Here is a 13,857-nt window from a genome sequence, read left to right as displayed (position 1 = left end):
ATCATGTCTGGCTTCTCTTTCCCCTTGTGGCAAATGTGACTCAAAGGAGTTGGGTTTTTTCCAGCTTGATCTGTATACAGTTTGGGGGAGTTTTATTGTGAATAGGTCACCTTATAATACACAAAAATATTTCCTCCAGGAGTTCTGTATTCATAAATCCTTCTTGATTCTCACTCTCTTGAAACCGAAATACATACTATTTCTTTTTCTTCATGGAAAGAAGGGTGAGAAAGAGTAAAGGCATACTTTGGTATGGGGCAGGTGCTCCTGTGGAAGGCCTTTGGGGGAGCAACTCTGATGAGCAGAAGAGCAACACTGAAAAACAGAGATTTTAGAGCAGCTTGCTTGTTGCTAAGGGAGGAAAAGAATAATTTCAAAGTTATTATTTTAAAAACCATTTAAAATCTTCCCTTCTCGAAGTTTGTTTAAGAGTCAAATGTATTCCTCCTTTACTTTGCCAAAGAAAAGATCAGCACTTTGGTTAAATATTAAAGCAGCTGCATGGCATAGTGGAGATGTTTATTGGCAGTGATAATTTTTAGTAGCTCAGTTTTAGGAAGAGACACATCTCTGAAGCATAGCTTTGATGTGTTCTTTCATTCTAGCTCACAAAGAATTTTTCTCTATTAAAAAGCAGCACAAAATACTCTGTCCCTGCAGAGCAGGGTGAGCATCACTGTTCCGCTGGTGCAGGTAAAGAGAGAGGTTGTGTGACATGACCAAAGCTGTGGTAAACTGGTGACAAAACTAAGCGTAAAACTCTGATTTTAAAGCTCCTGGAGTGTTTCTGTGAGCTGTTCATCTCCATTTTTGTGATCCTAAATCATCCTGCTGTGTTCTTAGCAAATGAAGGGTAGATGGAAATACTTATGGTAAATGATCACCTATATTAGCCCTAAAAATGTAATCAGTTAGCTCAGTGTTAGGATAAACCCTTTCAAATGGGGACACTTGACTCTTTTACATATATTTTTCTCTTTGTATTTGCATCTTATAATGTTATTAGGATTTTATGATGATGTCATCCCACAGCATTGCTGTTACGCCATAAATTACCAAAAAATGTTACTTTCTTCCACTGAGCAAACAACTGATTTAAAATCTGGTCCTGTGGAGGATCAAGAGGCCTTTCACTGTGTGTTTTATGCCCCTGGGCCAGCAGATAATACAAGCATTGCCATATGAACAGGGAATCAATTCCTCTCTTAAGTCTGTATGCCTTTGTACAACACACACCCACAGACATAGACATTATTGGACAGCCATGACCAGTTTTGCCTTGGGAACTCATTCTGTACATGAGCAAACATCACTTACAATTACTTTTAAAGGTGGCCAGTATTAAACCCTGTGTATGTAGCCAGTTCTGTTCCAGCTGCTACCGACTGTGCTCACTGGGGGCAGATTTTCTTTTGTAATTTATTATCTGTGTTCCTCTGTTTCAGTCTCCCACCCATAACTCTGGGATTTTGTTCTGCCAGGACAGAGGGTAGGGCAAAAGTTGCTTTGCTGTCACTGCAATAACCCCTCCTGTCCAAGGGATCCTCTCGTTGTTGTAGCTGGATCCACAAAGAATTATTCTGTCAGGCATGACAATAAACATACTCAGTGCTTAAAAACTACTCTTCCCCCTCACCTCTTGTGAAGACAGGATGGCTTTTGGTGATAAAATGGCTTTTCACTGAAGGCCAGGAAGTGCTGGATTTGGAAAGTCCCACCCTTAGGGTGAGTTTCTGTGTGGCTCCCAGTGGAGCTGAGCTGTGGATCAGCAGGACCTGGTTCCTGCATCAGTGCCTTTTCCCAGTGGATCTGTCATTGTGGCCTCTGTTGTCCTTCATCTCCTGCACACTCTGTCCATTTCTGACTCTGCCCATGGCTGCTGTTGTGTTTATCTCACTCTTGGCAGTGCTGTGTCTCCACTGCCAGCCGTGGTGCTCCGAGTGCAGCTCCCTGCTCCTCCCCTGGCGCCCAGAGCCAGCTGACAGGTTTGCACAGAGCCTCCTGCCTCATTCCCTCCTCACCATCTCTCCCAAAGCGCTGGAGCCAGCGAGGTATCGGAGGAGTCTGAGCTGTGCCTGGGCTGGGCTCTGCAGCTGAGTGTTGCACAAGCCCTGCTTAGGGCCTGGTGCCTTCAATGGAGCTATTCATGGAGCTGTTGAGGCAAGTGGAGGCTGCTCACTCGGGCCCTTGGCTTGAGGGGTCTCTGGGGCACAGCCCCTGTCTTTGTGTGCCTCCAAAATATGTGCTGGATGAGGAATGAGAGCTCCGCAGAGTGAGTGTCGCCTTACATTTGCCATACTGGAGGAAGGCTGCCAGCACTGCATTGATGCTGCATGTGGTCTCCTTCCAGGGGGGAATTAATCCTTCTGTGCAAAGATACCTCCTGCTGACTGGTGAAAAGAAAAAAAGAAAAAAAACTCTGGTTTGGCCATGAATACCATTAGCTTAATCTTTCTTTTCTCTGATCTTCCAGTACTATTTGCTTTGTATGGCTTCATCAAGGTTTTGTATGTGGACAGAGTAATTGAAAACAAATTTAGCATGTCTCAGACCATAAAGTTCCCTTTCAGCCAGAGCCCTGGCTATGCGGTAGATAAATGTCTGGTTCTCATTTTTGGTTATGTGAGAAATTTAGAATGGTTTGATTTGTAATTTTGAACGTTAATAAAGAAGAAGAAATTTCCTTGTCTCCTAGCCTATGGAGGCATTCTGGCTTTCTTGCAGCAAATGCTGTTTATAAAGATGTTATTTAGTACAGAAGAGTCGGTTTGTGTCCTTGAGGCCTAGAAACCCCAGGCTCTAAGGCTGAATAAGACATCCTTGTGCTGTTCAATCCCAGACCAAAAATACCATCTCTGCCTGTACAGGTGATATTTTAATAGAGTGCAAGAGGAATGGTTGAAGGTGAACCAACAACTGGGGGAAGGATGAGTTTCAAAGAGCAGTGAATCAATGCCAGAAATCTACATTTATCTAGATCTATAGATACATGTCTGCCTATCTCTTTGGTTTCCTGAGTTGGAGGCCCTGTTTGTGATAGCAGGTTTTTAATGTCTTGCCAGCTGCATGGGTACATGGAGAACAAACCCCTGGGTCTGCAGATCTTCATTGGCACAGCAGATGAGAGGATCCTGAAACCTCACGCCTTCTACCAGGTCCATCGCATCACAGGCAAAACTGTCACCACCACCAGCTACGAGAAGATCATTGGCAACACCAAAGTTTTAGAGATCCCCCTGGAACCCAAAAACAACATGAAAGCAACGTAAGTAGATTTCTTTTTATTAGCAAAGTTGAGGTGATTAAGTTGGCGCTGAAGTTCCTTCTCTTTGGAATGGAGTCACTTGAAAGAATAATGGTGCTCTTGAGGGCATTCCCAGCACATTGGGATGATTTCTGAGTGTAAGACCCTTTCTACAAACCAGTACAAGCACCTGGGCTAAAGCTGCTGAAGAGTTACCATTCATCAGGTGTCCATGCAGGCACTTCTGCTCTGTGTTCTAATTGCTGCATGACTGTACTGTAATCACAGAATGGTTTGGGTTGGGAAGGACCTTAAAGCCCATCTGGTTCCACCCCTGCCATGCCCAGGGACACCTTCCACTATCCCAGGATGCTCCAAGCCCTGTCCAACCTGGCCTTGGACACTGCCAGGGATGGGGCATCCAGTGTCTCACCACTCCATAATAGTAATAATCCATTATCTTCACACTCAGAATGGGTTTGTGGTGCACCAAGGAAGAGAAGCCTTGAGTCTCAAGTCCTTGTGCTGCAGGGACCAGTGAGGAACAGGGGCAGCAGACAGAGGAAAGGTGTGGAATTCGTTTTACAACATTTAATGGAATAGAAAGCATCTCTTCTGAGCTCAGCCAAGTGCTCTGGCCATGAAATCTCCTCTTGTAATAGGTTAACAGAAAAGCAAGTACAGGCACATCTTGTCTGTATTACTCCTTCCAGTTTTATGGAGGCAGAGGGATGAAGTGGGCACCAGTCTGAAAACTTCAGGCTTGAATGTGTGCCAGGCAGCATGAGAGTGATTGCTCTGCAGAGGGAAGAGCTGTATCTCCATCCTTCAGAGGATTCAGACAAAATTGGCAGAGCAGTTATATTTTTAAGCCCCCCTACTTCATCGCAAAATCCACATTCTTTCTTTGTATTTTTTTAGAAAATATACCTCATTCCTAACAAGGAACCCTGGAGTAATAAACCCCTGCACATATGCAAGGGCAAGGAACAGTGTGGGTGTAGGAAACAGCTTGGGGCTTGTGCTTCCCCAAGTGTGATTTTAATTCATATCAAAAGAAGAAAAATGATGTGTTTTCAGAATTGATATCAAAATGGGCTGGCAGTGCCTGTTTAATAGCATTGCTCACTGCTCCCTCTGAGAACAATTGCTGAGCTTGACAGATAATTGTCACATTTTCCTAACACAGGCATGTTTGCAAGGTTACACTGGGCTCTTGAAAAGCCAGCCTGCACTTACACCACAATTAAGTTGCAGTGCTGATTTAAGCAATCCTAATCCTTTCATTGCTGCTCAGCTCCGTCCTGCTGTCTGCACCCTCTCTTTGTGCAGGGACAAGGTTACTGGGAGCAGGGAACCATTCTCTGCTCTGCCAGGCTCTTGCCTGCCCTGGGAACATCCCAGGGCTGTGGAGGATGGCACAGTGCCCCGGGCCAGGCGGCAGCACCCTGCTCTGGCAATAGCACCCACCCCGTGCTGCTGCTTTGGAGCCAAATTCCACACTCCCATTGCAAACTGGGGAATTGAGCCTGGATGGTGCCTGCAGTGGGGATTCTGTAATCAGCTGTCTCAGCTGCTGTGCTTCCCCAGGGAGCTGAGCTGCCCTGTGCAGCCCCTGGGAGCTGGGCTGGCAGGAGAGCTGCTGCTGGAGGCTCCTGCCCCAGGGTGAGCTCTGCCTTCTGCACCCCTGGGCTTAGCACAGGGAAAATAAATCTTGGGGTTATAATGCTTCAGGAGATCAGCTTCTGCTGTTGCCAGAGAGTGGGGAGATGCCCAGCACCATCCCTCCCACGGGAAACCTGGGATTTCTTCCTGTGTAGTTGCTGAAATGGGAATATCTGGATCCTAAACAGAGCAACTGCTTAGAGCTGCTCTTAGCCCAGAGGCCGAAGCAGAGCAGCTTCATCCCCCTGAGCATCCCTGTGCCCAGCTGCTGGGAGCAGAGGTGCTGCTGGGAGCAGGGTGTGAGCTCAGGGCTGTGTGCTTGCAGCATCGACTGCGCGGGGATCCTGAAGCTGCGCAACGCCGACATCGAGCTGCGCAAGGGCGAGACGGACATCGGCCGCAAGAACACCCGCGTGCGCCTCGTGTTCCGCGTGCACATCCCCGAGCCCAGCGGCAGGATCGTGTCCCTGCAGGCTGCCTCCAACCCCATCGAGTGCTGTGAGTATCCCTGGCACCTCTGCTCTCCTCCCGGGGTGGCACTGAGGGCAAACTGCTGTGCTCTGTGCACCTGGGGCTGTGCCAGCAGTGCAGTGACTGTGGCTCTTCAGGGCACTCCCTGCCTGAGAGGAGCTTGGGGAGCTGGGAGCTCTTCTAGGTGCTTGGAGCTTGTGAGGACAGCTGGAGCCTTGGGGGCTTCTGCAGAGTTTATTGCTTGGGGTGTTGCTGCTGGATGCTGCAGGCTGTCAGGTATTCCTGGGAGCAGTGTGGGGCTGTGTGCAGGGCACATGTGCATTGTTCCTGCTGCTGCACAAGGGTGCAAGCTGCCTGCATTCCTGGCAGTGCCTTTATTTTGAGTGGAAACACAGTCAGAACTTGTTATCCACAAACTGGCACGTGGCTGGAGGTTTGAGTTCAGACTGGGCCAGCTCTGAGCGCTGTGGCCAGTCCTGTCTGCCACAGGAGTGACCAAAGATCTGAGCTGTGGCAGGGGCACAACTGAAATGGAGGAGCAGGTTGGATTCTGAGGCTCAGGTACATTCTGTTTTTCTAGCTGTTAGTGCCAAGGGGGGCACAGCTCAGGAGGCTGAAGCAGGGAAAGCACAGGTTGCTCTGGTATTCCCCTGAGGGACAGAAGAAAACCGGCAATTTTGATTTCTGACGTGCAAATCCCATAGTGTGTGAACTCAGCAACCTGCACCTCCCACTCATTGTAACGGACTGGAACCTGAGAAAGAGAGGCCTCTGATGAGGTGCCCTCCATGTCACAGTCATTTCTAGAAGGGCTTCACCCACTTTGCTGCTTCCTGTGCATCCTGTGATGCTTTTTGTTGGTAAATGGTGCCTTTCTGGTGGTTTGGGGATTTTACAAATATATAATGAGCAGTTTTTCTCTCCCTCTGCTGAATGACTCACCCCTTTCTTTAGCTGAACCTGCCTTGCCATAAGTCTTGTGAAGAAAGCCATTGAGTTTCTCATGTGTGAGTTTAATGTATTGAGATTCAGACTTTACTTAAGTACAACTGGTTAGATTGAGAAGATCCAGTTTTAGGCAGGAAAGCAAACTGGCTAGTGAATTACTGATGGCAGCCTTTTAAAAAGCTGTACAAATAAATAACCAAGGCAAGGCTGGGAGAGGATGATGGATGTGAATGATCTCTTGGCAATGTCTGTGAGAAGAGCCCAACTGTGAGAGCATTTTAGCAGCTGAGGGAAGGCTCTGGGCACTGTGATGGGGAAGGGACAGCAGTGGGAGTAGCCACCACCTCTGTCCATAGGAAACTGTCCCTTTGTGGGACCAGATGGCTGAAACAATAGTGGCCTCCACCCCAAACGTGTCCCTGCTGGAACAAAGGTCCATTTGCTAAAGGAAGTGTTCAGTGAGGAGCTCCTTGGGTGGGGAAACTCCAGGTGTAACTCCTACACACTCTGGGCAGGAAAACAACAGCACGAGGTGCCTGGTCCATGGGTCCTGCAGGGAACCCCACAGCTCACCCTCCACTTACTCAAATTCTCCTCAGGAAAAGCAAATAGGAGTTAGCCAGGCATTTCTAGGGCCCTTCCACCATGGCACCTTGTATTTGTGCTCATCACCACACAGTGTTCAGCCAGGAATCCAGGCGTGGTTTGCAGAATAAATCACATTTTTCTGAATTGTGTGCACACACCTAATTTGCCTGTGCAGTGACTGCTGTGGCAGTGCTTTGGTTAAGGTGTTGAGGCATTTATTCTGAGATGTCTTTGCATTGATGAGTCTTAGGGGCATAAAAAAGCCAACAGTGGAGATACCAGTATAAGTAGCTTATTGTTAGTGGGTTTTTTTATAATTAAAATATGAAAATATTGGCTGCATAGAAGACAGCAAAGCTCCTAGAATTAAAAATGTATTTGATCCCCAAGGAAATAAGAAAAGAAAATTATATTTTTGGAATACTGGATATACAGGCAGTTTGGAGAGATATGTTAAGGACTGTGCTTTTCTGAACTCATGGAAGCAGGGTGTGAAGTGATCTGGAGTAATAAATCTCTTCCATTTAGTGTGTTTGCATATTTAGCACTGGTTTTGCATTTCAGTAGCATTTCCTGATCTCAGCCCAGTTCTGGGAAGATGGTTAAAAACGTCAGTGGGCTCAGCCAGCATTAGTAATGCAGCCTAACTCTTACTAGGGGTGGTAACCTCAGCTCTTTTTTTTTTTTTTTTTTTTTTTTACCTGGCCACCTGAGAACCCTTCTCCTCAGGATCCCTCCTGTCTGGTAGCAGTTGGTAAAGCCCCTCTGGGAAAGGCTCAGCGAGCAGCAGCTCCAGGATCAGTGCCCATTTCCCTTCCCAGGGCTCCCCCTGAGCACTGTTGCTACCAACAGAGCACGGAGTGCTCTCCTCCCCAGAAGCTGATCCCCAGGAAGTCCCACCAGTGTCAGCAGATCATTAGCTGCAGTGAAGCAAGAACTGTGAAATAGCTGCTTTTCAGAGGGCTCTTTGGTTCCACCTCATCTGTGTCACATTCAGCCCTTGACAGATTTTCGGAGGGGATTTCACAGGTTCAAAGCATCATCCGGAGTGAGTTCCTCCCCAGGCAGCTGTGTGGGAGGACCGAGGAGGTGATATGTTGTTAAATGATCAGTTGTGCCTTAGAATGGACCTCAGATCCAGACAAGCCTGCACATTCAGCAGCTTTTTTTTCTGCTGTTGCTTGTTGATTCATCCTGAAGCCACTGAGGAGGCAAAGGCATTTGGAATCCCTCTTGATAATTGTAGCAACAGGCCATCGCTCAGCCAGGTGTAAGGAAGCACTCTGTCTCTCATAGGTGTGGTGCTGGAAAGGTGAGAAAAATCCCTTTTCCTGGTGTTGGTGCAGCTGAGTCAGGAGATGACAGCGAGCCCCACGGGAGGATGCAGAGCCAAGTGTCCTGCTCGGCCTGCCTCCCTGCCAGCCCTCCCTTGGGGCTGGGGGTGTCCAAATGTCCATCCCTGCTGGGGCTGGCTGCTGCTCTAGGCATCAACCAGCTGGTGTGGGTGAACTGGGCCAGCAGGGCTGTCACAGGGTGCTGGTGACACTGCAGGAGAGGGGTCACTGACTGTCCCTTCAAACACAGCCACTTGGCAGGTCACCCCCGGAGAGCTTTGACACTTGCACACCATTATTGTCAAGCCATGAGGACAGTTTCTGTACCTTTAGTTCCTTTGCCTTTCACCAGGAGCTGGAGCTCGTTGCTCAGTGAGTGGGTGGTCTGTGGTGTTAAATTGTTGGCACTGGGCTCTCTGTCCAAGAGACAGGTTTATCATCATCTCTGGCAGCTCAGGCTGGGTGCCCCAACATCTGAACTTGTTTCTGCTCCTCAGCTGAAGAATCCTGGAGCAGAGAAGGAGCAGGGTGAGAGTCCAGAGTAGTAGGACAGCTTGTTTTGCTCAGGCTGTCAGTAACCAAAAACTGCTTCATGAAATTGTCTGAGCATGAGGCTCAAGAGTGTCCTCCACAGTGTCCCAGTTTTGATTCCAATGGATCCTTTGGAATAAAAACCTTCCCAAAGTGTGTCACAGTTCTTGCTTTGTAGAATCCATGTTTGCTGATCCTGAGCTGTGCTCATGAATCCCTTAAAATGCAAACTTAAATTGCACTTGGCACGAGAGAAGGAGACTAAAATCTTGTTCTTATAATAGATGTTCCAAGGTGGTAAAAAAACAAAACAAACAAAACCTATTGCTAAAGAACCATGTGTCCATCTAGAGGAATTTAAACTGTTTCTATTATTGACCGTATTTTGTTCCATTAAATTGGGTCAAATTTCTTATTTCCCTTTAATCAATTTCCCTGGAAGTTTCCTTTATTTTTCTCTCCTTCTAGTAGATTTTCCCATAATATTAGACAATCTGAGCCTATGATTTGTGACACGTTAATAACTGCAGGGGAAAGAGCTAGTCATGTAGAAGAATGTTGTCTTGGCAAGCCAGCGAGTGCTTTTCCTCAGCTGGGAGTTGTGCTGCTAGGAATAGAGCAGCAGGCAAGAAGGAGCCCTGCTTTACTCAGACAGAAAAGCAGAAACAGTTTTTTTGCACTTGGGAGATACCTATTTGCAAGTCTAACCATAACAATGATTATTATGGGAGTATCATGGTTTCCAGTTGAATTAAATGATTTTTTTCCTCCTTTCATTTCAACTTTAAGACAGTCACGCAGTTGGCTGCAAGTACAGCTGACAGAAAAACTGGTGCTTTCTCTAAAGAGAACATTTTCTCTCTCTTGAAGCCCAAAATGTGAAAGCTAATTCTGACAACATTTGCCACTTTGAATGTGCAACCAAAATATTTCAGTCTTTAAAGTCTGAGTCAGACCAAAAGGAAATTCCTGCCCCTTCTGCAGGCTGCCAGCCTTACTCCAAGGGTAAACTCCTGCTTACTCCTTGCCTTTGCAGTGCTGCTGGTGGTAACAGCAAAGCCAGCACAGCACACAGCATGGATTTGTGAGCATCATTCCAGCTGAGCAGATCCCCTCCACAAGGGATTAAAGGGACATGCTGTGCATAGCCACGGAACTGATTGACAGAGAAGTGAACCGAGGCCATGGTTTTCCTGTCATTAATCACACACTGGCTTGGTGAGCTGGCTGCAGTTCATAGAAAGTGTCACACTGATCTGACACTGCTGCCATCGGTGCTTGTCACTCCTCCTTTGCGAGGACATCATAAATTATCTGCAGAGGAGGAGGTGCAGAAAAGCTCTCTATTTTTGGTGCTTTTTGCTTGGATGGCTCTGCACAAACTGCTGATTAAGTCTTGCTGGCAGCAAATTAGAAACTGTTGTCAGTCACACTGGGTTCTTCTTTTCAGAGCATTTAGATCACATTTTCAAGGTTTCCCCATGAGGGCTGGAAATTTGCTTTATTTACTTGATTCTTAAGTCTTCCACTGCTCCATACTGCTATCAGGAGGTGAATTATCCCATCCTCTGATTAGATTGCTTCTCTCCAGGGTGCCTTGCTGGGAAGTCTCCTGCCCTTGGTCCTCCCATGGCTCCCAGCCTTTGCCTCTCCTCCCACTGGAGAGCTCAGGATGCTTCCGGGAGTGAAGGAGGATCAAAGTCTCTCCCAACATTAATGAGTTGGATAAGTGTTGAGCACAGCAGCTCTGCTCCTATCAATCCTACCACAGGCAGCTCGTGGTAAATAAACACAGTGTGACAGCAAGAATGAAATATTTACTTTGGCTCATTGAGGTTTGCACTGAGGTGGAAGAATTAATCCCATAACAAATTACACCTCTGCTGTTGCTTCCAGGGGTCAGGGTTTTCACAGCAGCAGACATTGAGGTCTAGCTGCTCTTCTCAAACCCAACAGAAATCAGTGGCTGCATCCAAGAGCCTCTGGGGGTTTGGAAAGACATGCCGGGAGGGAGTCCCAGCTTGAAGGCTTCCAGCCAGCTGGGGTGAGCTGGGGCTGCCCTGGGCAGGGTGAGGGCAGCGTGGGGTCCAGAGAGGGACCAAAGAGGGACTTGTTCTGGTGAGGCCACTGCACTCCAGGGTGCAAGCTGTGACCCCACCTGTCTTAGACATGTTTTCTGGTTTGCTTGGCTTGTGAGTTAATCAGAGGTAGCAGTGGTTGTGTCCTCACTGAGCTGCAGGTGAGCCTCAGTCCTGCTCCCCCTGCTCAGGTATCACAAGGATAAGATCTCTCTGACCTCTCACTGTCAGCAGTGGGGACAACAGGTGACCTGACATCTGCAGTCAGTGCTGCAGGTGTTGGAGAGACAGTGTGGAGAGGCTTCACTCCAGCAGGAGTTCATCCCAGAGTTACAGAATGTCTTGGCTTGGAAGGAACTTAAAGCTCATGCAGTCCCACCCCTGCCTTGGGCAGAGACACCTTGCACTGGACAAGGTTGCTTCAACTGAGATTGTCCCTTGTCACCTCCCAGCAGCAAAGGGTGACATTTGGAGCTCCTACAGACTTCTCCAGGTAGTCAGTTTTCTCAAAATACCATTTTCTCCCCTAAAAGCCAAATCTCCTCTCTTTGCTGCAGAAGGAGAGTTATGGGTCCTGTGGGTAGTGGGGAAGCAAAACCCACCTTTGGCTGCCTTGGCACAGTTCTGTGTGCTCAGCCTGCAGTTTGTGCCTCCTGTATGAAGTGTTCAGCCTGCTGGCCCAGGACTGAGGCCATCCTCACCTTTTCCCCAGCTGCTGGCACAGGGAGGAGGGTGCAGGCTGGAGCCCTGGCAGTGTGGGGTGCAGTGGGTGGGCTGTGGGCAGCAGGGCTGCTCCTGCAGGCTGAGATCACTGAGGTGCTGCAGAGCTCCCAGACAGTGGCTCCCTTTCTGTCTTGTGTCACTGCATGCATTGTGTTTCTTGGCAGCACCAATCCATGACATCTTGGTTTGCAAACAGTCAAATAAAATAGAAAAATAATGTCCCCTGTTAATAGGTTGACACACTGCTTCAGGCCAAGTGTGAGTATTTCTATAGCATTTGCTTTGCTGCCTTATGTCAGTAACTGTTGCTATTGAAAGTAAACACCCCAACTGGTTAAATCAACAGGGTTTTGTTTATTCAAAGCTCATAAACTCCAGTAGCTGTAGGTCACTTTATGAAGTGCCAACCCCTGGGGGAAGAGAAGGAATAGTGTGAAATTATTGCATGCAGTCCACCCATCATGAGCCTTAGAGGAAGGGGATTTATTAGCAATTAATATTTCTTGCAGAGGAAAAAAAAATCCTATTGAGGCAGCTCCACACTGAACCTTGAAACTCTGTGCTGGTGGAAATGGGGAATGGGGTGAAACCTCCTTACAGGCTTGGGTAAAAAAAAGAGACCTTGGAAAATGAAAAGTGCTGGGGTTTTTTGGGGTTTTTTTGTTATTATGAAAGGCTTTCAAAGGGAGGAGAAGAGTGCAGGGAAAACAGGGCAGGGGAAGCCCTTTGGTGCCTGTATTGAGGAGCTCAACTGAACTCTTCGCAGTGGGATTAATCTGCAGCACACCTGAAGCACATGAGGTTTGCACACCTCCACCTGGCCCAGGGCAAGCAGAGGGCTGGAGATGCCCAAAGTCATGCTAGGTTCAGCAGCTCCAAATGTCATTGAGATGAGTCAGAGTCATTTCCAGGCTAAAATTTGTCCTTCCTCATCCCGAGAAAGCCTTGGGAACTACTGATCTGTGGGATGTGAGGTACCAAGCTCTCTATTAACACAAAGGAGTTGGAAAGAAATGTAGGTTAATCTGGAATTTTGATGATTTAGTACGCTTCAGAAGTGGAATTTGGTGCTTGAATAGAGATAAACAGTGTTCAGGGCAATGCTTAAATACTTCAGTGTCTTGTCTTGACTATTGTAGATTTGCTTTTTGATGATTGCTATTTACTCCTAAGCCTTTGAGGTTACAGATCTGTCTTTGTGATAAATCCAATTGTGAACTCATCAAAACTTTTAGTATTTTGGGAAAGAAATTAATCATAGAGCCATGTGAAAGAAATTATCAGCGTCTTTGAAAATAATCTGAATATATGTTCTTAACTGGCAGTATCTTAGCCCAGGTGTTGTTATATATTTGAAAGGAACAGCAAGGCCTAAGGTGGTTTAAAATAGATTTCAAAAATGCCTCTCAAATGGCACAAGAAAATTACAACTATTGAATTACCTCTGTTCTTTACTAAGAGCAAAACCTCTGTCTCGTGACTGAAGGGTTCAGCAGAGCTAGAAAAGTTGCTATGAAAGGTTTAACGCTTGAGTTTTCTCACCGAATATTCCAGCGTTTTCTCCAGGTGACGAGAGAATTCCGGCTCTGCGAGGCTTGCAGAGCAGGGAAGCAGTGCCAGGTCAGGTCACACACAGCCCAGCCTTGCCTCAGTGACTCAGGGCCAGAGCTCAACATATAGGATCACATTTCCTCCTTTTTGGCTCAGCAGCCAGCGGTGCTCAGCACAGACACGAGTGCTCGGGGTCTCTTTGTCAGGGAGAGCTAAAATGCAGCCAAGGCAGCTGGGAAAGAGATGAGCAGGGTTCTCTGGAGGCCTGTGCAGTTGGGGTGGATGAATCTGGAGGAGTTGGAGGGCAGGTCGTGAACTCGCAGCTCACCAGCCCCGAGCTGCTGCCCACCTGGTCTGCTCACAGGGAAGCTCCTGATGTTTTCCAGCTGTCTGTGTTGTAGGGAAAAGTTTTCACATCTTCACTTGCTGCTCCTGCCCTTGATAGCAAACAGTTGGGATGGCTCTGAGGGATGGTGACCAGCATTCTCCAAAGCTTTTCTGACCATAAAAATGGCTGTTTGAATGGGATGAGAGGAAAGTAGTGGAGAGATGGTGCTGTGCTGGTTTTCTGGCTGGAGAAAGAGAGAATAACTTGCTAAAGTCACGCTCCAAATTCATGGCCAAGAACAGTAAAGACCTTAGAAAGCCTTGCTGACGTCCCTGTCCATCTGGATCCCACCCTACCTTCTCTTCCCTTGCCTTTTATAATCAGAGCCAGTCTGTG

General features: G+C 47.5%; 1 protein-coding gene across 6 annotated transcripts in view; it reads left to right on the top strand.

The window, feature by feature from the left end:
• The window catches only part of NFATC2 (nuclear factor of activated T cells 2), a 67,672-nt gene that overhangs the window by 16,385 nt on the left and 37,430 nt on the right, over positions 1–13,857 (top strand). For all 6 annotated transcript variants that reach the window (XM_085079268.1, XM_085079267.1, XM_085079271.1 and 3 more), the window contains exons 4-5: positions 3,063–3,265; positions 5,235–5,407. In XM_085079268.1, coding sequence (XP_084935394.1) covers positions 3,063–3,265; positions 5,235–5,407 — 376 coding nt within the window. The remainder of the gene's footprint in view (positions 1–3,062; positions 3,266–5,234; positions 5,408–13,857) is intronic.

This window comes from Lichenostomus cassidix, chromosome 20, assembly GCF_008360975.1.
Source record: "Lichenostomus cassidix isolate B80296 chromosome 20, HeHo_3.0, whole genome shotgun sequence".
Taxonomy (NCBI): domain Eukaryota; kingdom Metazoa; phylum Chordata; class Aves; order Passeriformes; family Meliphagidae; genus Lichenostomus; species Lichenostomus cassidix.
Note: the sequence above shows the minus strand (reverse complement) of the source record. Positions and strands in the feature narration are given on the sequence as shown.